Raw genomic sequence first — 22,834 nt, forward strand, 5'->3', positions numbered from 1 at the left:
CGTTTGTCACTTTAAATCCACTAGCACAATCAGCTCATTTATCCTGGAGCTAATTATCAGCTTTGTGAGTTCTTTGGATTTCCTGTTTATACCATCTTTCTTTGGAAGTTTATTGTTCAACTGCAAGGAAAAAAGTAAAAGGAAATAAAAATAAACCCAAACCAAAAACTAACTAACTTTAATCAAATTTTTGGATGTCAGAGTTCTGGCATGAGGGGGGCGATGGAGAAATAAAAATGTTTGATCAAATTAAGGCATTTGAATTTTCTTTGGCTCTCGAGTCAGATTGTATTTTCAACTTCCCACCTCTTCGTAAAAACTTCTAATTCCCATGGAGGAACTTTAATTCAAATTATTACCTGTAAGCACCATTAGCTATTGAAATGGCAGAAGATGGCAGGGTGGAAAATGATAATCCTGAACAATCAGTTCCATGGAAACGGTCATTTTTTTTTTTTTTTCACTCAATAAATGAATGGCTGTTAGGTGCCAGGTACTGGGATAGAAAAATGAAAAAGATACCATCCCTGCACTTAAGAGGTTTATAGTCTAGAAGAGGGAGACATAGATGGAAGCAAATCGGTACTCCGAAAATAGTTATTGGGAATGTGCTAGCATGCGTGGTACCCCAGTGGGGATCAGAATAAGAGTGGTTGGGAGTGGTGGGTAAGAGTTGGAAGTGGTGACAATGAGAGTAAGGATATCATTTGAACAATGACATAGGGGTGGAAGCAGGAAACAGCAGACTTATTTCGGGGAAATTACAAGTTTATTGGTATGGCGGGAACATGGGGGCGGGCATGTAGTTATGGCAAGAGAAAAGGCTGGAGAGTTGGGCAGCAGCTAGATTTAGAACTTTGGATGCTTTGTTTAGGAATTTGGACTTTATCCAAAGGATTTACCAGAATTATTCTGTGGGATGGTGATAGGAAAGAAAGGAGTTTTGTGTGGTTAGAATTATTTGAGAGGCACCAATTGACACAAAGTTAAGCAGGTGTATGTACTATAAAGCCTCTCAGACCCTTGGATAGCAGTTCCACAATTATTTGACTACTAAGATTGTTTGAAAGAGTATTTCCTGTTTCTCAGAATATGGTTTGGGAAACGCTGCAATATGCAGTGGGGAATCATTAAAAAGTTTTACGCAGGAAATTATAGACAATTATGCAATCTAATTCTATTCTCAATACATAGTGTAATACTGCTTATTAGGATTGTTCATTCAGTATTTTTTTTTAATACCAAATATTTTCAGAATGATGTACTAGATATTCTGGGAAATAGAAAGATGCATAAGACATGTCTGACATTAAAAAATAATGTGTTGATTATCTATAAATGTTATTTATCTGTGCAATTATTTGAGTCAAAGGCAATACAAATGTAAGGAAATTGAGGATAAACCTGGAGAATTAGAAATGTTCTGGGTGGCCCTTGCTCAGTGCTGGTTTCTACAGGGTGTTTAATTCTCATTCTTTTGCCAAAGATTGTCACCAGTCAGAAACATGTGATTCTTTTGCCTCTTTTTTTGGACTAGGATTGTTTCTGGCAAGGGTCACCCAGGCAGCTCAGGGAATGTAATGGGAAGAAAGCTACCAAATTGAAAATTGAATTTTTTTGTGAGGGCAGGAGAAGAGGGAGTAGCTGTTGGTTTGTTTGACCCTCAAAAGTACCAAGGTCATCAGCATACTGAGGCTTTAGTAGGTTCAAACGGAGTCTTCAGGATATATTACAAAGGTATATCCAGGGAGTTTAGAGAAAATTTTTGAACGCGAAAGAGAAAGGGAAGTTGCATCTGGTGAAACAAAGATCAAATCCTGGAATCTGAGTATGTCTCAGATTTTTCCCTTACTTCCTATTTTTTTTTTTTTTACTGTGTGAAGGGAGAGAATCTTTAAATAATCTTCTTGAATTAATTGAATATGTGTTGAGTGTTTATTATTAGCCACATTATCTAGTAGAGAAACAGAATCAGAATATCTAGAGTGGGTTGGTACAACCTCAGTCTTTTAATTGGCATTTTTTTAATGATCCAGGGCACTGGCCCTGGAGTTAGATGGCCCAGGTTCAAAGCTATTAAAGCATTCAGTCCAATTAGTTAAGGGCTCTGCTTCTTACTAGCTGTAAGATTTTAGGCAAATTATTTAACCTTCCTATATCTCAGTCTCTTCATATAAAAATAAGAAAATGATAATATATATCTCATAAGACCATGAGGATTAAAAGAATTAATAAATGTGAAGTGCTTAGAATAGTGCTTGCCACATGCCAAGGGTTTCATCAACTCTTGTCTTTAGGATATCTCTATTCCACTGTTTTCATTACAGTAATTCACTGTGGAAATCCATCAAGGAGTGGTTAGTTTTCTGGCCTAAAGAGGATTCTATGTTTGGAGAATGGCCTGCTAACTCTAAATAGGATTGGGTATAAATGGACCATTACAAATTTCTAATTCATATAATTTTAAAATAAAGCAAATATTTGTACATTTAAATAATAACAAAGCTAACATTTGCTGAACATATACTATGTGCCAGGAGTTGTTCCAAGACCTTTTTATCAATTAACTTATTTTAGAGTTGAGGAAGCTGAGTCATTGATAGAGTTAAGTGAATTGTCCAAAGTAATACAACTAGTTAGGGGCAGGATTCAAACCCAGGCCATCCGACCCTATAACTCACACATATCTGTTACGATATCCTATCTTTCATGCAAATGCATTCTGTATTTTACATTGGTTTTCAAAATCTTTTATTTCATTTACTGCAAACATTTATTTCAAAGTCTTTTATTTCATTTACACATGTAAACCATTAGTGAAAAAATAATTTTGTTAAATCATTTCAGCATAAAAATATTTCTTTTTCTGTTCTAGAGAAGAGTTGCTCTTGGTACGACATGTTAGAGCCATTTTAACGACAATTCTTTTGTTCTTTGGAAGTATAAGATTATGAGTTTGATTTCACCAGAGCATCCAGATGCATGCATCCATTCTTTAGAACCAGTTTTCACTTTACATCCCAGCTGCATATTTTCAGAGTAGAGCATACGTAATATCACTTTGCATGCATTTTGTAAAAATGGCTGCTTTTTCACTATAATTAGGGTTAAGGTATTAAAATAATTAAGGTTTTTTATCAATCCTAAGCTATAAAATGCATGTTTTGTAGAGTTTTAAAATGAAGAACAGTGTGACAAATCATACTTTTTGTATTCTTCAGTCAAAAAGACTACACTGCTCTAAAAGTTATGGATCACTTTAGTTGCTCTACTTTATTGGTGCTAATGTACTTTCAGGGTTGCTTTTAAAGAAAACCGGGCAAAACTAATTTGCCACTAGATGGAGCCGTGGCTATTGGGTAGAAATAAGTGCAAGAGAGTTGGAGCATTAAATCACAGTCATATCCTGCTAGAGGGCCCCCGGTATTTGAGGCCCTTAACTTTTAATTGTAGAATGCATCTTTGTTCTTTGCCTGACCTGCAGAGTGACATCACTCCCTTTCTTCCTGTGCGCTGGCTTTGACACAAGCCAGATGGCCGCGGCCATCGGTAGGCGCGCAGGCCGCCTGGTACAGCAGTTGATGAAACAGAGTAGGAAGACGTTTTATGATCAGCTGCGGGAGCACAATGAGGCTACGGCTTTACTAAGTAATTACATTTACCGTGCACACTTTATTCCTCACAGAGAAGGTCACGAGGAAAAAATACATTTTTATTTATAGTGTTGTGAGGTATAGACCTTTGATCTTTTATTAGTCAGTAGTCTGCTCCAAAGGAATGCTCTCCTTTCCCTGCTCTGCAGTCACTCGTGAAAATGGCATGTTTATTTATGTTTAATGGTTCTTTCAGGCTGTGCATTGTGATACTTACCTTCCCTCTTCCTCTCTTTTGTGTCCAGTTAGTAACACAAAAATGTTTTAGTTTTGTAGTGAGAAGTCAGAGTTCAGGCATGTTAATACAAGCAGATTTCTGTCAGATATACTCCAGAGCGATTTAGTAAAATATATCAGTTTATTATGTGTTTGTTCTTCAAGAAAGTCAGAAAAGACTAGGAACAGACTTTTATTTTAGGAAGAGATGAGGGTCAGGAAATGAACTAGCCATTAATTTTGTATCCATTTTTTGACATTTGTGGATATTTCAAATTAACAATGCTAATTTGAAATAAAATCTTAGAAGTTAATATAGTATTTTTCATCTTCATTTCAAGTTAATCTTTACCAACTGGAAAATTATACAAAACATTAAAGAAAGCTCTTAACTGAACTTTTCTCTAAAGTTTATCACACACAGTTTTGAGCTTCTTCCACATGATTCATTTCCAAAAGCTTTAAAAAATATTTTTTTACTTTTTTTTTTTTTTTACAATTTTTAAGGCTTGGTTGTGAATATTATTCACCGAATTGACCTAGAAAGTATAAATCATAAAATCAAATGAAAATTCATATTTGTTATGCTTTGTTCAAACTTAACACTTTCTAAAGTGAAGTCTCCTAGTTGTCCCTAGGTTATTTGGTTCTCTATTAACCAAAAATAAAACTCTAACAAAAGAAATCTCTTAATCTTACAATCTTAAAATATTTTACAGTCCTCTCCAGGGAGGAAGATTTGCAAATAATTGCTGGAAGAAAGCAGCATGGTGTAAGGAAGAATACACAGTTTTGCAGTTAGATATAATGGGGTTTTGTAATCCCTTTTTCACTGGTTATTTGCTTTATGCCCTTGGACCTCTGAGGTTTGGTTTCCTCACATATGCACTGGGGGATAAAACCTACCTCTTAGGGTTATTGTAAGAACGAAATGATTCAATGTGTATATTAGGCCCCAGACAATTCCTGTCACATGGTGTGAACTCCGTAAACGCTAATTCCTTTCCACTGTTTTAAACTTGGTCTCTTTTCTGAACCTCTTGCAAAATGTGTTCATAGATTACAGTATTATATTGTGTATATTTTATTAATAATATATAGATAAACCTGGGTTCAAAGTAAGCTCACCATCTGAAAAATAGGTATTTGAAATTTATTAGCACTGTGTATATGTGTTCAGGTCATCAATTGTGCAATGAATGTGTTTAACATTTGTGATGTTTTAATTTTTTTCTTTTTTCTCCTACTCAGCTCTTGCCCCTGTTCTTTGCCTCTCGTTTTGTTGGTGAAGATATCACAGTGATGTCTGCATTCAACCTGCTGCATTTGGTGACAAAGAGCCAGCCGGTAGCCCTTCGAGCCTGTGGGCTTCCCTCAGGTTGCTGCTTCTTGTACTGTACCTAGTAAGGGCACTGGTTTGGATGGGTGTTTCTGCTGCAGGAAATGATACACCATAATGCTTTGCTAAATTTTGTTTTCTTTTACTCGGGCCCTAATTTGAAGATGGAAGTTGGTTATAAATCATCACTCTACTTTGAATAACATTCATTTCCAGAATCCTTATGACCCTTACAAACATTGTCCAGTTTCCTTGCTCAGTATATAATTGTCACTAATATTTCATGATACCTACTTGTTTTTTAATGCACATTACACATCTGAAAATCATAATGTTGCCCATAAGAGGCTGGCAGTCTTGATAAGACACTGCCCTAAATCACACAAAATAGCACATTCACCTTGTTAAAAGATAATGAAATGCTTTCATTCCATATGTGGCCATTCCTTTAGGAAAGAAAGAAAATTAAAACGAACAACTTTAGAATTATAAAGCTAGTTAGCTATTGTAGTTAAAATGAAAAAATATTCTACTTAACAGTAACCAAGTAAACAGAACTAATATAGTGGTGGTTCTAACTTAAGAACCACTAGACTTTTTAAAAATGTGATTTTAAGCATTAAACAGGTGAGACATGAAAGTCGAAAATTTCATTAGGTGCCTGTATAAGCATAAGTTTAATAATTTATTATAAAAATCATAGTGGCCAGCTATTTTCTGTGAACATTATTGTCAATATTATTTATATTTTCTATTAATATACATATGTCCAGTACTATTTTGTATAGAGAATTTAATTCTAACTCATTAAACATTATTGAACATTAACTATGAGTGCCAGGCATTGTGTGAAGCAGTGAGGATACAATGATAAACAAGATCAAACCAGTTGCTTTCACAAGATGGAGCTTGAGCTGTGTGAGGACCATCGAACCATATGGTGCTAAGACTAGACTACACATATTAATACCTGGGATGTTAGGGGAATCTAGAGGAAGACTGCCTTAGCTCTTTGCTTAGAAGAAGAAATTTTGGAAGAGAGGGAAGGAGTCTGAAGTATAAGGAGGGCCTCATAGAGGATACAATGTTTGTGCTGACTCTCAATCTATGCACAACAGTCAGCCACGTGCCCAAAGAAGGGGGAAGACATTTCTAATACATGGAGTAGCATGGACAAAACACAAAGGCCTGAGAGAGCAAGGTATGTTCAGAGTAGTGCAGGTTATTTGATATGGCTAGCTTGGGTTGGTGATGGCAAGTAGAATTGGTGAGGAAGGAAAGTAGCCAAATCAGGAAGCGCCTTATATGATGTTTTAAGGAATTTAAATCTTGGAAGAGGGATGAAGGGAGAATGACGCGACTTGATTTGCATTTTATGATTATTGATTTAGTATGGTGGAGGGTCAGTGCTAGTTCCATATGTTTCTATAAGAAGGCTTGGATGGCAACTTGATTAGAAGGGAGGATAGGGCATTTGTCTTAAAGCTGTATTTGAATAGTAAACATCTGTTTTTTTTTTTTTTTTAAAGAGCTTTTATGTCTGTTTGTGGTGACATGAGAGGCTAATGAAGCTTAATGCATAGGGGCTGCAACCACTCTTCTCAGTACCTTTGCCTCCCCCACCTAGCCGTGGCCCTGCACTGCCACCCTAGAGTCTCTTGGAGGAGTTGGAGGCTGGAGGGACTCAAGAAGTGGTGAGAGCCTTAACAATGGTCATTGTAGTAGGTTTGAGAAGAAGGGGTATGGGCTAGAGAGAGGGTCAGACTGTATAACTGACAAGGTTTATCTGTTGAATTTTGTATGAGTTTGAGGGAGAACATCAGCCAATGTAGTAGTCCCTGTGCCAGGTGGAACTTTTTCATAACTATATATTACATATAACATTGGAGCATGAAAAGTATTTAATTTACATATAACCATGTTTTCTACTGAAAAAAAAAAAAAAACCCAAACGTGTGAGAACACCAGCATAGCTAGCTAGCTCTTGTAACATGAGTTTGTAGTACACAGAGGAAGCTAAGTATTTACAGAAATAATTTATTAATTAACAGGGTATTCCTCGAGATATGACAGTCATGGAATTAAAGAGTTTCATAATATTCTCTGAGAATATTATGAAAGTGTCATTAAATTTTTAAATCAAAATGATTCAAAGATAAATTCAACAAAGCCATTTTTAAGAAGTAACCATTGTAATATAGTACTTAAGCACACAAATCCTGGAATTTGACTGGGTTTGAAATCTGGCTTTGCCACTTATCTAGCTGTGTGCTTTGGCTTCCTTATTTGTATTATTATTGGAGTAAGTGTTATGAACATAAAATAGATTAGGATGTAAAAACTGCTTAGAACAGTGGCTGGCATGTAGTAAGCACCATATATAAATAAATGTTCACTAAGTTTACCATAGAAATCTATGTCAATATTGGTATATATTTTTTATGTATTTCTAATATAATAGACTATTAAAAACATTCAAATTTGTCTCATCTTTTACTTAACTATTTTTACTTTAATAGGAACCACAAATGCACTTTATGTTTGAGAAAGAACCATCTCACTATGGTGTTTTGATCTATTTATTTTACTTATATATCCTGCTGAACCAGATTTAGTCCTATAAATATATAACACATTTCTTTTATTCTTACTCAGCACTGATGAAAGCCTAGAGAAAGTATGTCTTTCTGGCTTGCAAACCTATTTTAATTTAATAAATGAATTGGCTAGAATAGTATTCCATAATTCCTTAGCCATTCAAGCACCACTTACTTTTTAAAGTGTTATGAAAGTCTGTCTTCTAGTATTTACATATTTTACAACGAATATTCGTAAAATCTTTATCATCCATTTCTCTTACCAGAATTTTACTCATAGAAATATAGAAATGTCGAAGAAATTGTTAGGTTCAACAGTAATGAAACAAACTGAATTTCAAAAAATAAAAACGAAATGGAAGGGGAATTCTAGTTCTTATTTGTACAAGTAGGGAGAGAAGAGGTCAAAATTGGAGATACAGGAAATTAAGGTGAAAGTTTGAAGTCTTGCTTTAATTTACTCTTCCCTGGTCAAAACCCATTACAACAAAAATCTCTGTAAATCAAAAAGATTTCTGCTCCTTAGCCAGTACCCTACTAATTTCAGGCATTATTCAATACGAAATAATTCCAGAACTAAAAAATAATTGGAACAGGCTCTTAAAGTTGATTATAACCGGATTGACCTGTATGAAGGCCATATCCCAGAAGAGTGATCTATCATTTTTCAGCTTTGACTTCCTTTACTTCTTATTTTTTAATAAAGCATAATTTTAATTTAGAGCTTATTAAGTGCATCTGAGTTATGGTTTGCTCATGTTTGTAATTAAAGGTAATTTTTCTCTCTCAGAATTTCTGCTTAATTTCCTATAATAGTTTCTTTTATGTACTAAAAAGAGCACTGGAATGAGAGTCAGAAAACTCTAACCACAGCTCTGTCATTAACTTCTGTGACCTTCAACATATCAGTAAACCTCTCTAGATCTTAGTCTCTTTATCTTTAAAATGAGAAATTCAAATTAGATAATCTATTAAATTCTGATTTTATTAACGGTCATTTGTTTTTCGTTTGGCTTTAGCTAAGTCAAATCTTAAAACTCAGTACTAATTAATGGCTTGGAATTTACAGAAAAATCTGATAGGTTGTGGTGGGAGGACAGGCATATTTTCCATGTTTGAACATTAGAATTCCTTACCTCTAAACCGAGACTGAAGCATTATCTCAGGAGGGTTTAGGAAGCACAATTTTATACATAGTTTTAATACTTGAAAAATTAAGTCTAATTTTAGCTTAGACTAGATATCAAGGTAGCTTTCAAAGTCAAGAGAGAGTGTTTGTCTAAATAGTACTAATAGCGATAAGTTATATTTTTCTCTAACATCATACACATAATATGTGGTTGTTACTCTCACTTGACTTTAGTGGCATATCTAAGTCTCCATGGATTGAAGAGCCACATGGCTGTTATGCAGTTTGTAAAGATATCATAGTATTCTAATATAGAAATTAGAAGTATTAAAGAGAGATATTTTACAAATGGTATTTGCAAGTTATAGAGTATAATCTGTATAGCTAGAATTCTCTGTGAACCGGGGGCTTGCGGCTCCAGAGCTTACCACAGTGCCTGGTACTTAATAAATATTTGTTAAATGAATGAATAAACATTTGGAAAGTTTACATATAGATGAATTAATAGTTATAACAGAGAGTACAAATTTATTTGAGACTCATATGGGAAGATTAAAAGTGAAGTTCATAGTTTAGTTGCCTTTTGAGTAGTGAAAAACAGTTTCACTTCTCTTTTCTCACTTTATTGCATTAGTACAATATAGTGTCTGTCTTAGGTATGAATCACATTGTAGCTAACTAAATAAAAAAATGATAACAGATTCAATATATATTATCCAGACTTGCTTTTATGTTTTCTCTCAAACGATTTGAGTTTTGGTGGCAGATAAACAGAGGAAGGGAATAAGTGCATATTATACTTATGAGCATTAAGAATTCTGGCTCTTTTGATCACTTTTCTCTGGAGTAAATTACTATTATTTGTTATGCTTTAAATTCTCCATTTGTAATGAGGAAATACTTGTAAAGAGATATGTACCAAAGCAACATCCATAAATAAGAAGTACTACTATTCAAATTTGAGCTGGCAATAGTTCATTACTAGCATCAGATGTTATATTTACCTTTTGAAAATATTCGAAGTCATCAGTGTGCTGTTTACCTGTTGAATATATTGGCTTTCTATTTTAGTTTTTTTAAAACTTTTTTTGGGTCATGAAAAGATGAACCATCTCCATAGTAATTTGCTAAAAGTTATGACTCTCCCAGAAAATACACATGTGCACCTACACACAAGTTTTCATATAATTTCAGGTTTTTTTTCTTTTTTTTTCTTTCTTTTTTATTTAACACATACAGCACCTGGTATTCCTCGGTGGTCTCCCATTCAAGTACTAACCAGGCCCAACCCTGCTTAGCTTCCGAGATCAGACGAGATTGGGCACGTTCAGGGAGGCATGGCTGTAGACTCAAGTATTTTTTTTGTAAATTCTGAGACTCAGAACGCTCTTTGACCATAGGTTCAGAATCTGTGTTCTCAAAGATGCACGTGAAACAAATATAAAAACTGATGGGAATGCAGTATTTCTGATTTCTGTATTGGTATCACCGGTGGAAGTCTCTCCCATGTGTTTGGATTAATGCTTCTATTCTCCAATTTCACCATTCTTACAACTTTGTCTTACCTAATTTACTTGATTATATTAAAATCCTTTGGGAAGATTTTTTTTTAAAAAAAGAAATAGTTTTTAATACACATACGTGTACAAATACACATACAAATTTCAACTCACTTGATTCACAGAAAATTTGCAATTAATTGGTTGAATGGTATCCACTTTTTCCAGTAGATGGCACTAGATTTACATTCTTTCACAGCATGAAAGGGTACTGATATTAGCAACATAGGTGCATTGTGAAAACTTAAACAAAAGTACGTAAAGAATATCTAGTTAAGAACATATGGATTTACAAACCACAAATTTTTCTGCTTATATTACATATATTACATTCAAACAGTATTTGTGGAGTGCAAAACCTTTTTCCATTTTCAATAGGATTCCAATTAATTCCCTCATGGTTGGACATCTCATTGAAATTGTCTTTCATGTATAGACTTTCTGTAAACTAAAACAAGTTTTCATAAATTAACTTATCTTGTATTCAAATAGCTGATTTAAGAGTAATTTATAGTTTTATATGCAGCTAAATTTTCTTCAGCAGACCACCCAAGAATTAAAAAAAATTTCACATTTTGTTTTGCTATGTTTTGAATTTTTATAGAATCTTGAATATGTTATTAGTTTAACATGTTGCTGTTAAGCATGAATCAGGTTTTGCATGAATTAAAATATTTTTGGAAACTAAGAAAATTTATATTTAAAATGTTCATTAATGAGTACTCCGATGTGGCTGTATTTTTTCTAAAACCAAATATCTTAGTAGCTCTATGATATAATAAAGTTTTAGCTAATGTTGAAAAGTTGCTATATAGCATCTAATTACTGCATGAGTTAAAACTTATTTCTGCACAAGGCTAAATTATTATAGAACAATGCATCTGTATGAATAAGGTGTTGGGCATATGGTCTGTTAAATGTGAATTTTATTAACTTTCTGTTGAATATGACAAATTATTCATATTACATATTAATAATTAGAAATATATAGAAATACCTAGTAGCAACAGAGATAAAATGGGCATGAACAAAAAATAAAACAGATTTTAGTTTTGTTATTCACTAGTTGATTAACAATGGGTGTAAAGAATATAAAACATTTGAGTTCTAAAAGCAAATGATAATTGTACAGGTTAGATTATCTAGGCAATACAGACTTGGGGAATCATATAGGTAAAGTTATAGATGTTTATTTATCTGAACATATATTCACAATAATGTCACATAACAGATCATAGAAGGATTTATTAAAATGAGCATGAGCCACCTTTGATTCTCACCAGACATGTGTTTAATGAAGGAATGAGGCAATATTAGTGAGTTCACAAAGACTCACTAATATTGAGGCTAGAGATTTGATGAATTTTCATTATCAGTCTTTTCTAGTTTATAGTTTTATCCTAAACATTTTATTTAGAGACTGAATTTCTCACGGCTGCTTTTGCTAGATCCATTTTAATTTAAAATGCTTTAAAATAGATTTTACTGAGATGCAATGGCAAATCATCTAATTACGTTTTGTACCTTTGCATTTAAAATTAGCTGTTTATTTAAAAATTTTAAATCTCCATTTTATTTATTTTAATTACCTATTTTTCTATTTTTTTATGTTTAGTATATTTGTACTTGTATTAGCCATACCCAAAATTCATGTTATAAAAAATATATCGTGAAATGACAAAGATATCAGTGATTTAGGTGATTTGTAAGAGCTGTACGTTTATAGAATTTAAATTTACTGAATAACTACTATGATAAGCATTTCTTCCAACACTAGATATATTTATCATTTTCAGCCACATAAGTGCAAATGATAAATAGAATGCTAATTTAAATCATTAAATTATTTGAATTTGAAGCAAGCAAAGAAAATCGAAAATTCTAAAGCACAGATTTTAGGATTTTGTTTTGTTACAGAAATGCATGTTAGCTCACAGAATGATACAGCTTTTCATATTTCATTTGATTAATATTTTAATATTTCTAGTGCAAATTTTAGATAACATCACAAGTTTCAGAGCTTGCCATTATTGGTGTTGAAGAAGAAACAGATTAGAAGCTTAATCTGTATTTACTAGTTTATTTCTACCACCAACTTGCTTTTCTGATCCCAAGAATATGTTTTGTAACTTTTTCTCCTATTTTTATCTGTAAACAGAGAATGATATGACATTGTTCTCAAATCTTTCAGAATTAGATATTACCCTCAGGTGTTAACATTATCTGACATTACCCAGAAATTTATTCTGTGAAACTTTAATCTCAGGCTATAAGCAAGAGTAACTAGAAAAATAAAAAAAGAGGGGATGGGACATCAAGTATGTCTGGGAAAGGTGATGGGTTTTATCAGCCAAAATCTTTTTTTAATACAAGAAAATCCTTAGTTGCTGCAAAGTGAGCTCTAGAAAGGCAGACTTTTTTCTTTTTCTTTTCTTTTTTTTGCGGGGGAGGGCGTCTATTTAGGTCACTACTGCATTTCAGCAACTAGAATTGTGTCTGTCACATAATAGGTGTTCAATAAATATTTGCTTTATGAATGGGTGTGAATAAATAGCATCATCTTATGTATCAAAATAGTGCCACATTATAAATAATGTGATCTCTGTTTTTAAGAAATGTACATTCTGGTGAGAAAGATGGCCACTTTGGATTCAAGTTCTATTATCTATCAATTGAAGGAAGTTATGTATATGATGGTTTTATGATTCTGTATAAACACTTTCTCCTTTGCTTTACTATGGAGGGAGGGAATAGAAGTGAGAAGTATTGTGTTTTATTCTGCCCAGAGTGGCAGACTGGCTTCATGGAGTAGGATTTGGAGCAATGACAGTTCTTCTGAAGGATATTGAAGGAATGCACAGATGTAATTAGCAGGAGGTGGTAAGGTGGGGGATGGCGGTATGGGGGTGGAAATGGAATGTAGGTACACATAGGTTAGTTAAAGATGGGCATGTTAAAGCATGACAAAGCATGGGTCCAAGAGAGAAATGTAATGAATGAATAAATTAGAAGAGGAACACTGCAAACAAGAGAACCTAGCTCTCATGTAAGCATGTCAAGTAACTTCTTTGGGCCTTGGTTTCCTCGGAAAACCAAGTCGGATTTGGACTAGAAGTTCATCATTTTCTAAATTATAATCTGATATTTACTAATATCCTAAAAAACGGATCCCATCATCAAACTGAGAAACTGCGTATTGTCATATTTTATAAATTCTAAGATGCACTGTTTTATGTTTTGTCATCTTGGTAATCAGGATCATCTTTAAAAAATCATTGTGATAAGAAAGTATTGTGTCATGGTTTGGCAACATTTTTTTTTTACTTCATAAAATAATAGTGTATCAAAATACCACATTTTTAATAATGCACATCAGCATTAGAAAGTCTCTGAAAAGGTCTTCATTAAGAAACCCATGTAACCTAGACTTTCCTAATCTGGTTTGAAGATGGAAATTCCTCCCCCTCAAGAAGAACAACCCATTAGCATTTTTTTTTTTGGAGGCAGTATACATTTTGGGGAACGCTGGATTAGGTAATCTTATAGTCTTAAATCCAGAGATTTAATGAAATATTAGTCGTAATAAAAGATTTGAATGTGAAACTCTAGAGAGGTAATAAAAGATTCAGAGTAGCAACAGAGGAAAAAATTTAATCCATCATCATTTGTTCTTTTTTCATTTTACTGATTTATTAAGCAAATACCATTGTTGTGGGTTTTAAACTAAATTCTACGAAACAGCACCAAAGACATCACTTAGAGCAGTGGTCCTCAACCTTTTTGACACCAGAGACTGGTGCTCCTATGAAAATCTAATACTTGATGTTTTGAGGTGGAGCTGAGGTGGTGATGCTAGCGCTGGGGAGCGGCTGCAAATACAGATGAAGCTTTGCTGGCTTTTGGCTGCTCACCTCCTGCTGTGTAGACCGGTTCCTAACAGGCCAGGGACCAGTACTGGTCAGTGGCCCTGGGGGGTTGGGGAAGAAAACTTAAATAGCAATAATTAAAATGGAGAGTAGAATAAATATTTAAATACAACATATACTTATTTAATGCTTACTCTTGTCCAGGCACAAAGTGCTGAGAATACAAAAATAATTGAAATATAAATGTGCACTTTCCCTCAAGGAGATATTGAGTAATTCAAGAGAATCCTTACATGTTTTCTTTAGTTTTCTGGGTGATAGAGAAAATTGTAAAATTTTTTACTTTTTTCCCCCCTCCAATTTACCAGGTTTTTTGTATAGACTCAAATTGAGCTGTCTGTCCATTGAGTAGCAATTTAAGTAGGCTTGTTTTCTGCTCATTGTCTTTGATTAATTTAGATTTTAAATTTGATTTGGGCAACAATGTAATTTTTTTTTTAGAAATTTACAAAGCTGAGCTCTTAGACAATATAAATTTTATTTTCTTTCTAATGAAGACTTAAAGTTACATTTAAATAAAATTGTGCATAGTAATCTAAGAGAGGGCTCCTTTCCTTCCTTTCTGTGGGTGGTTACCTCTCATCTCCCTTGAAGTCTGTGCTCCCAAGGGGGCTAGGGAGTATGGCAGAAAAAGCTATTTTTTGCAAGCCTTTTTGATTGCATGTGAAGTGTAGAATGGAAATGAGCCTGTCTGTTTTTAATTTTTTTTTTCTGTATGGGCTATGATGTCCTAGTGAAGATCTATACTGGAAAAAAAAAATTAAAAACAGGGATCTCCAACTTTGTCAGACGTTTCACGTGCAATTAGAAAGACTTGAAGTTAAATGTCTTTCTCTTCCACTACTGTCATTTGATAATGGAAGTGCCTTTAGAATATAAATTCTCTTTTTACTCATATGCTTTGCAAGAAAGAAAATGCTTTTTTGGATCAAGACATGTTTTAAATATTTTCCTAAACTCTAGGCTTTATGGTCTACATTAATATAAAAATCATTGCTTTTGGTATTGACATTATATTTTTAAGAGTTGATACGTACTCTTTAGTTCTTTTTGATACTTAAAAGAATGCTGATAAAATGACTACTACACATGAATTCAAAAATTAAAAATTGCTAACACACAAGTAAAAGAAATGTAAAATGTGGTTTCCATCTTACATTCAGGTGGATGTTTCATCAGTATGAACGTAGTAGCAAACCTCCCCACTGTCTCCTCTCAAGAAAAGCATGCAGCCTCAGAAATGGAACTTACTATTAAAGGCTGGAATTTTAAGTCATTGATAGGCTTTAGATGTGGGAAATACATTGACTCCCATCAACTTACAGTGAGAAAACGTTTGTACATTTACTCCTTAATTTTAAAACTACTTTAGTTATCAACTCCCCTATTTCTCCTCTTTCAAATCTTAATCTACATTTTATCTGGTTTTTGCCTCGTTAAGTTCACTGATACCATGTATGTGAAAGACTCTTTGCAGTTTTTTCATCAGGACAGGATACTTACCGCCTTGACATTGTGCACATTTGACCACACTACATGTTTCTGCTTGTCTAGATGGAGTTCTCTTCCCTATTTGAACTTCCTCCGGCCCTCTGACCCTGTAGGTTCTGTTTCTACAGATTATGTGAGTTTTCCATATCTCAATTATAACTGGACTGAGTCAGTCTAAATGGGAAAAGTTTAAGAGTGTTAATGTCTTCTTTGTTAACTCTCTATACACAAAACTGTGCATATATTTTTACTATAAGACACATTGATTGCTTTTCTTACTTTTCCTGTTGAAAGATGTACTCTCCTAGAGCGGTAACCTGGATTCATTTTTTAACTTTCTAGTGCTCATCACAGTTCTTGATTCACTGTAGATGTTTAATAAATAGTCGTGGAAAGTACAAATTAATATTAGGCTCAATAGTTTATATCTTCCAAGAATTTATAATCTGGGAAAATAAAGCAGAAACAACCAAAGACATTTGAGAATAATTGCAAAATACTATATTAGCCTATGTAAATAGTACTTTACAGAGTAAATACACTGGTACTAAGAGTATACAGATGAAAGGAGTGAACATAGTGATGAATTTATCAGGCTATATTTACTTGGAAGAAAAACTTGCTTGAAAATATTTTCTCAGCCTATCTATTCAAATCTTCAGTATGAAAACCAGAAGACCAATTTTATCATTCAACTATGCGCCACAAGACATAAGGTCTTGTTTAATGCAAGAAGTTTAAGATGGTAGGTCGCCTTGGCATGCTTGTAGTGCTCAGTGTTGTTAGTTAGAACTCCATGCATGCATCACTAGAATATAACGCGAACTGATCAGTAGAACTGTTTTATGTGAAGAAATAGAAAAACAGCAAAAAGGCATGAAATGCTTTCATTACTATGACAAATAAAGTTACGATTATTCTAACACATAGAAAAGAAAAATCTTTACCGTAGAAACAAACAATTGTCTGCGTTTTGACTCCTCAGACCAAGGGTTTTATTTTCTTTGTGTTATATTTAGGACTTGGAGGACAGATGAAATTAAACTGAACTTAAATGTGAAAATTAAGAATGTTTTTTAAAAAATGGAAACTAAGTCGAGTTACTGATCTTTAGTTATGCATGTTCCCTCCTATCACCTACAAGATTACTTTGAAGGGGAGAGTTACTGAAGTGGTTCAGAAGGGTAAAAGCATTGTTTGGCTAAAGGTTTTTGCTCTCAAGGACCATCAAAAATTCATCACAAATAAATGTCTATTGAGTGTCTTCTTACATGTGACTCCAGGTTGGGAATGAAGATCTAGAGTCTGAAAGGTTTGATGTCAGCCGCATGGGATAGTTAGCAGAGGCTGACCTCTGGTTCTGTATTCAAAGTTCAGCTGGACAGATACTCTCTGAGACCCGTTTTGGGTACAGCATTTTGCTGAAAGGATATTCACTGAGATTTCTTTTAGAAGTAAAAGCGGTAATGCCAGACACTGTCTGTACTAAGATATGTAATTGCAAATTTTCTGGTTTCAAAGCATATTCCTTGCATATTTAAATTGTTGCTTATCTGCTCCATTTATATTCAGGTTTTAGCACTTGTATTGCAGTTACCTGTCTCTGCCACTGGAATATAAAATTCATAACGTATTCATCTCTTGCCTTGGCCATTTCCTCTGTGTATTCAGAAAGTGTTTCCTTCAGATTATCAGTACAGCCAACTTCCTTTCTTCCTTCATCCAGGCTTTGCTCACCTGTCACCTTCCCAGTGAGACCTACCTTGACCACTCTATTTAAAGTTACAGCTTTTACTTATAGCACTGCCAATCCTCTTTGTTCTGCTCAGTTTTGCTTTTGTCCATCCTGTATACTTATTACCTTCTAAGAGGCTATGTTATTTACTTATTTTCATTGTGTTATGGGAACTCCATGAAAGAAAGATCTTAATTTTGTTCACCAGAATATCCTAAACACTTAGAATAATACTAGCATAAGGTAGGTAATAAATAATTACTGAATAAATGAGTGAGTGAATGAGTATATTTTACTTAGCACAGTGCCTGGATCAATAGTCTTCAAAGTAAGCCCTGCAACCCTAGTTTCATGGAAATCACAGTACTGAAGCAAAAGTGTCATGACATCTTAGATGGCATGTTAAATCTCAGGAATGTTTCTCTTATATAGGTCTACTTTAAGAGAAGAAATCAGAAGAATTGGTTATGCTTCTACAAGCATGGAGCTCTTCTTCTCTGTGCTTTGCATTTTTTCCCCTAAAAGCCTTTATTGAATTATTGGCATGCAAAACAAACAAACATGAAAAAAGATGGTTCATGGAGTATTTTTACATTCTAGTCTAAAAAATAGACTAGATATGGCTTTATAAGTGACCACTTCTTTGGAAATTCCTAACACTACTAAATCTGAAATAAAAATTTGTTCAGATTTCCAATTTGACAGATTAATAACCAACTGAAAATTGAAATTTATTTGTGAAAATTAAAGTATACCATTTTAAAATATAGTAGCAAGATATTTCAACATGAATGTTACAGTTTTAACCCAGTTAACTCAAAGCAAAACAAGATAGTCTTATTATCTCTTATTATCTTGGGAAAATATTTAATAGTTTAGTTTATTTCTGATCCTAGAAGCAAAATTAAAGTTATGGGATCTTTAAGTTTTGTTTTGATTTTTTTTCACACTGAAATATAAGATTTATGACTTAAAAGTGCTCTAAGATTTAGGTAACAGATCTGATTTACTTCTTAACAGGAAGTTAAAAAGCCTTTCAACGTTTTATAGACTTTGTGAGAATCTTGTTTGAACCTTGTCACTGACCCTGTGCTGAAGGAATGAACACAGGGAAAACAGACATTAACTAATAGACAAGTGTATTTATTTCTTCTGGGTGTGCTTTAGAGATTATAACTTTTCACTCTTATTGTTAGTGATAGTTTTTAAGCTGAAAGTTGTCATATAATTAATTAAAGATTTGAAAGTTACATCATATTTTTTTCCTCAGTAAATATAATGACCATGGGCTTTGTAGTCAGACAGCCCTAGCTTTGAGTCCATATATCTATTTGCTATTTGTCCCTAGTGTATTATGTTATAACCTCTCCGAGCCTCAGTTTCTGTATCTGTAAAATGGGCATGACATCTACCTCTTAGAATTATTGATAGCCTTAAACGTGGTTATGTAATAGTGTCTTGAAATGTGCCTGGCACAGAGTAGGCACTAAATTTTAGTCTCCTCCTTTCAATTTCTATTTTAATCATTTTAAAAGATAACTTGTGAGGAAAATACTCTTCTCAGGGAATTATTCTAGAAAGTAATTACCAGTAAAATATTTCAGCACACTCAAATACCTGACCTTTTAAAATACAGTTTTAACTTCAGAATTTACTGTAATCAGAATGATAATGTGATGTTGCATTTATTCAGACAATGTTTACTAAGCGATAATTGATGTGATCCTTACAGCAGATCTGCACAGGTGGCAATACAAAGCCAGAGAGACTGACTTGCCTGAAGTCACATGAGTGGGGAGCAAGCAGAGCCAGAACATGAACTCTTACTCTAAGTTTATTACTGCTTAGAGCAAGAGCTTCCCATTGCAGCTTCAAGACAATACTGGCTTTGAGGCAACAACATGGAACAAGCCTCAATATAAAAAGGGACTTTGGGCATATTTCAGTAAATACCCTTGGGTTGGGTTCAAGATCTATACCACAGTTACTCTGTAGGGAATGGTGTTATGGTTAGATACCAAAGTGGCAGTATTGCCCCCTCAAATATACTTTGTGTTCATGTGTATGCACACACACTCATTTCTGCCTTCAAAGTACTCTATTAAATGTTTAAATAAAGGGAAAAATCTTTCCGTAACATACTTCTAAGCCAATTTAGAGGTCATTGAACAGATGTTATATAATAGTAATGTTAAATTACCCTGTGTAATAAGAAAATTACAGTACCTAAGTGAAGATAGTAAAGGGAAACCATCCAAAGAATTCTAGAATTTCAAAATGAAATAATTTCTTCAAAATTAACAGTGGCACCATATGACTTTAGAAAAGTGAGTCTGATAGGAAGAAGGGAAGTCAGAGACAAAAGTGAAGCCTTTCTATGTTTATATATGCCGACTTTTGGTTATAATGTTAAATAGCTAATAGTATAGCTTTCAATTGTCCAGGAAGTATATTATTGTTAAACTATGTGGCAAGAAATTTATTAATATCCAACTTCTCATTGAATTGTTTAATATTAAATCACAATAGTTGTTTCTAGTCTACATACACTTCCTTTTGCTATTAGGTACACTTTAAAAGCCTAATTATTTTGAGAACATAGTATGACCAAGGAATAAAAATGTACAAAGTTGACAACTTAAATAAGCACTAGTATTTCTTAAAGAACAAACCTCACTTACAGTTAGGAAACAATATTTATATTTAAGGTTGAAAAGCCAGGATGTAGGAAAATTTTGCTAATTTGGAAGATGACCTTTAAGTGCACCAAAACCAAATAATTTGTAGGCTATGACATAGGGCACATTCCTACAAAATTTGTGTGAATACTGCTTTAGTGGTTCTTGAAAGACAAACAAAGAAAGCTGGAATGAAATCTCCATCCCCCTCTCAAATAAGACGGAGACTAACAAGAGAGTACAGCAGCACTCTTTCAAAGCTTGCCATTAAAACGAGGTCTCTGTAGCACAGTTAATGAGATGGTTCATAGTGGAAAATAATCTGTTTTTAAGAATGTTTAGATCAAAAGTAATTTCTAATCTATGAAATAAAGTCTCTTCAATACCCTTCATTCACCAGTAAAGCTTTTATGTTTGTATTATTTACTTCAATCAGATGTTTTCAATTTTACCTTTTCTCCTTATACAAATACTTGACATGATTCGTCAATACTGACCAACAGTTTTATTCTTTTTCTTCAGAAAAGAGAGATTTTTGAGAGAGGGAGAAAGAAAAAGAGAGAAACATCTTTGCCTAAACGATTTGCAAGCATCTGTGCTTTAAGCTACTTTTTATGAACACTCCTTAGTAAATGACTCAAGGTAAAAAAGCAGAAAAGCATCCAATGTTAGGAAATTGCAATCCAATACCATGTAATTTAAACCTGCAGTTGCTTCTCTTGTGCTAAATGACATACAGATGGGTAGCTTAGTTCTCTCAACTTTGGGAACACAATTGGTCTTTTTGTATGAATGAACATATATTAACAAAAATATTTTGGACAGAATTGTTTAATTCTAATTGTATAGATTTTAATTACCCATGCCATTGGAAAGAATAATTTTAACCAAGATATTCTGTCGTGCTAAATTTGCAATTAATGATTTTTTGGAACAAAATCAACAAAGATGCAACAAATAAATAAAAACATAACTTTTAAGAAGTCTATAGTGAATTGAACAGAAACACCTATTCGTAGTCAGTGGGTTATTTAAGAAAGAGCGTTCTGCATTCAAGCTGTGGAGAGGCTTGTTCTGACAGGACAAACTTTTCTCAGGAAAACATTTCTACCGCTTGGAAAATATTAACAGTGTAAGACGTAGGTATTCGGATGAAGCCTAGTGTAATATGGAATCCAGTGAGATGAGAGACCAACGTGCCATTAGTGATAGGCCAGCTCTTCATATGGATCTTTCCAGGCCAGAGCAGACCCAACAAGCTTTGTGTAAAGTCAGGAGAGGCGCTATTTCACAGGCCAACTTGAAGGTGCACCTTTCTGTTTGCCTCTGGTTTGCTCTTTTCCTGCCTCCATATTTTCTTCTAGAAAATCAACCACTCTATCTTGGTGGCCCTGATTCTGGAAGCTGATATCCTCCATCAATCCCACCAGTAGGGTAACTGGTTAATTTTTCTCTTGGTTTAATTTCGGTTATCTCACATACTATGACATTAGGTGTCTTAAAGTGAAAGAAGTAGAAACCATTTCTATTCCTAAATCATATTCAAAATAAGTTGAGATTAATATTCAGGACACTAAGCAAGCTTTCTTTTAGTAATTTCAAAACACGATAAGAAATTTTAGCAGGTAACGGCCATCTGCAAGCCTCTTTTCCACTGTGATGGATGGTAAAGAAAAGCGATTTTATTGCCGCAAGTAAGGGTTGCTTTGTCCTGGAGTTATATTTCTTTTCACTCATTTGTGCAGGTAAAATAAAATACTATATATAAACAGGTGTTGTCTGAACATTTTACTGCAGTCTGTATAGGTTGAAATAAAAGCTGCCATTGTTATTAGAATCACATTAAAATTATTTCACCATTCAAATACACTTAATCAGTGAAGTGTTCCTAGATATATTTTGCAACAAGAAAATGTAGGTCTCTAAATAAAATCACATTCACTTTTCCTCTTTTCTTTGTCTTTCCCCCTCCCTATTTTTCTCACCCCTTCTTTGGAACTTCTTGAATCTGCATTAGTGTAAATGCTTTCTCCTGGAGTCTATTAAAAGTTTCTTGCTGCCTGTTTAACAGGGTATGATACAGTCTTTAAAGAGATATTTGTTTTTAAGACCTCTACAGAACTTAGTGAGGTACCTGACAAAATCACAGAGAACAAAAATTTTTAGTTGTGGAAAAATACATCTTTAGGGTTTTTTTTTGTTTGTTTGTTTTTTTAAATAGAATGGTCTTTAAATCACCCAGAATAGAAATTGAATGATGAAGGTTTGAAGCTATTCTACTAAGTTGCAAAATTATTGAATGGAGAATTATTGTTTAACGTAATATGCCCATCATCTTATACATACAGTGTAAATGCTTATAGAGTTATACTTTTTAAATTCATTTAAAAAAAAATTTCAAGGTATTGGAAGACATAAAGGATGTACTAATACTACCATCTCGTGATTGTCCAGTGAGTTTTTACTGCCACATGCTAGCAGTTTTTGGCTGCAGCACATTGTCAGTGCTCC

General features: G+C 33.7%; 1 protein-coding gene and 1 pseudogene across 2 annotated transcripts in view; one reads left to right on the top strand and one right to left on the bottom strand.

The window, feature by feature from the left end:
* MSRB3 (methionine sulfoxide reductase B3) overlaps positions 1–22,834 on the top strand; it is a 142,885-nt gene that overhangs the window by 25,462 nt on the left and 94,589 nt on the right. Inside the window, exon 2 of one of the 2 annotated variants that reach the window (XM_011373743.2) lies at positions 5,121–5,247. The exons of the other annotated variant lie outside the window; for it this stretch is intronic. Within the exon in view, the coding sequence (XP_011372045.1) occupies positions 5,172–5,247 (76 nt within the window). The 5' untranslated portion in view covers positions 5,121–5,171. The remainder of the gene's footprint in view (positions 1–5,120; positions 5,248–22,834) is intronic. 2 annotated transcript variants of the gene reach the window in all.
* On the bottom strand, positions 10,165–10,283 carry LOC111730204 (annotated as a pseudogene).

This window comes from Pteropus vampyrus, unplaced genomic scaffold (genome assembly GCF_000151845.1).
Source record: "Pteropus vampyrus isolate Shadow unplaced genomic scaffold, Pvam_2.0 Scaffold9, whole genome shotgun sequence".
Lineage (NCBI taxonomy): Eukaryota > Metazoa > Chordata > Mammalia > Chiroptera > Pteropodidae > Pteropus > Pteropus vampyrus.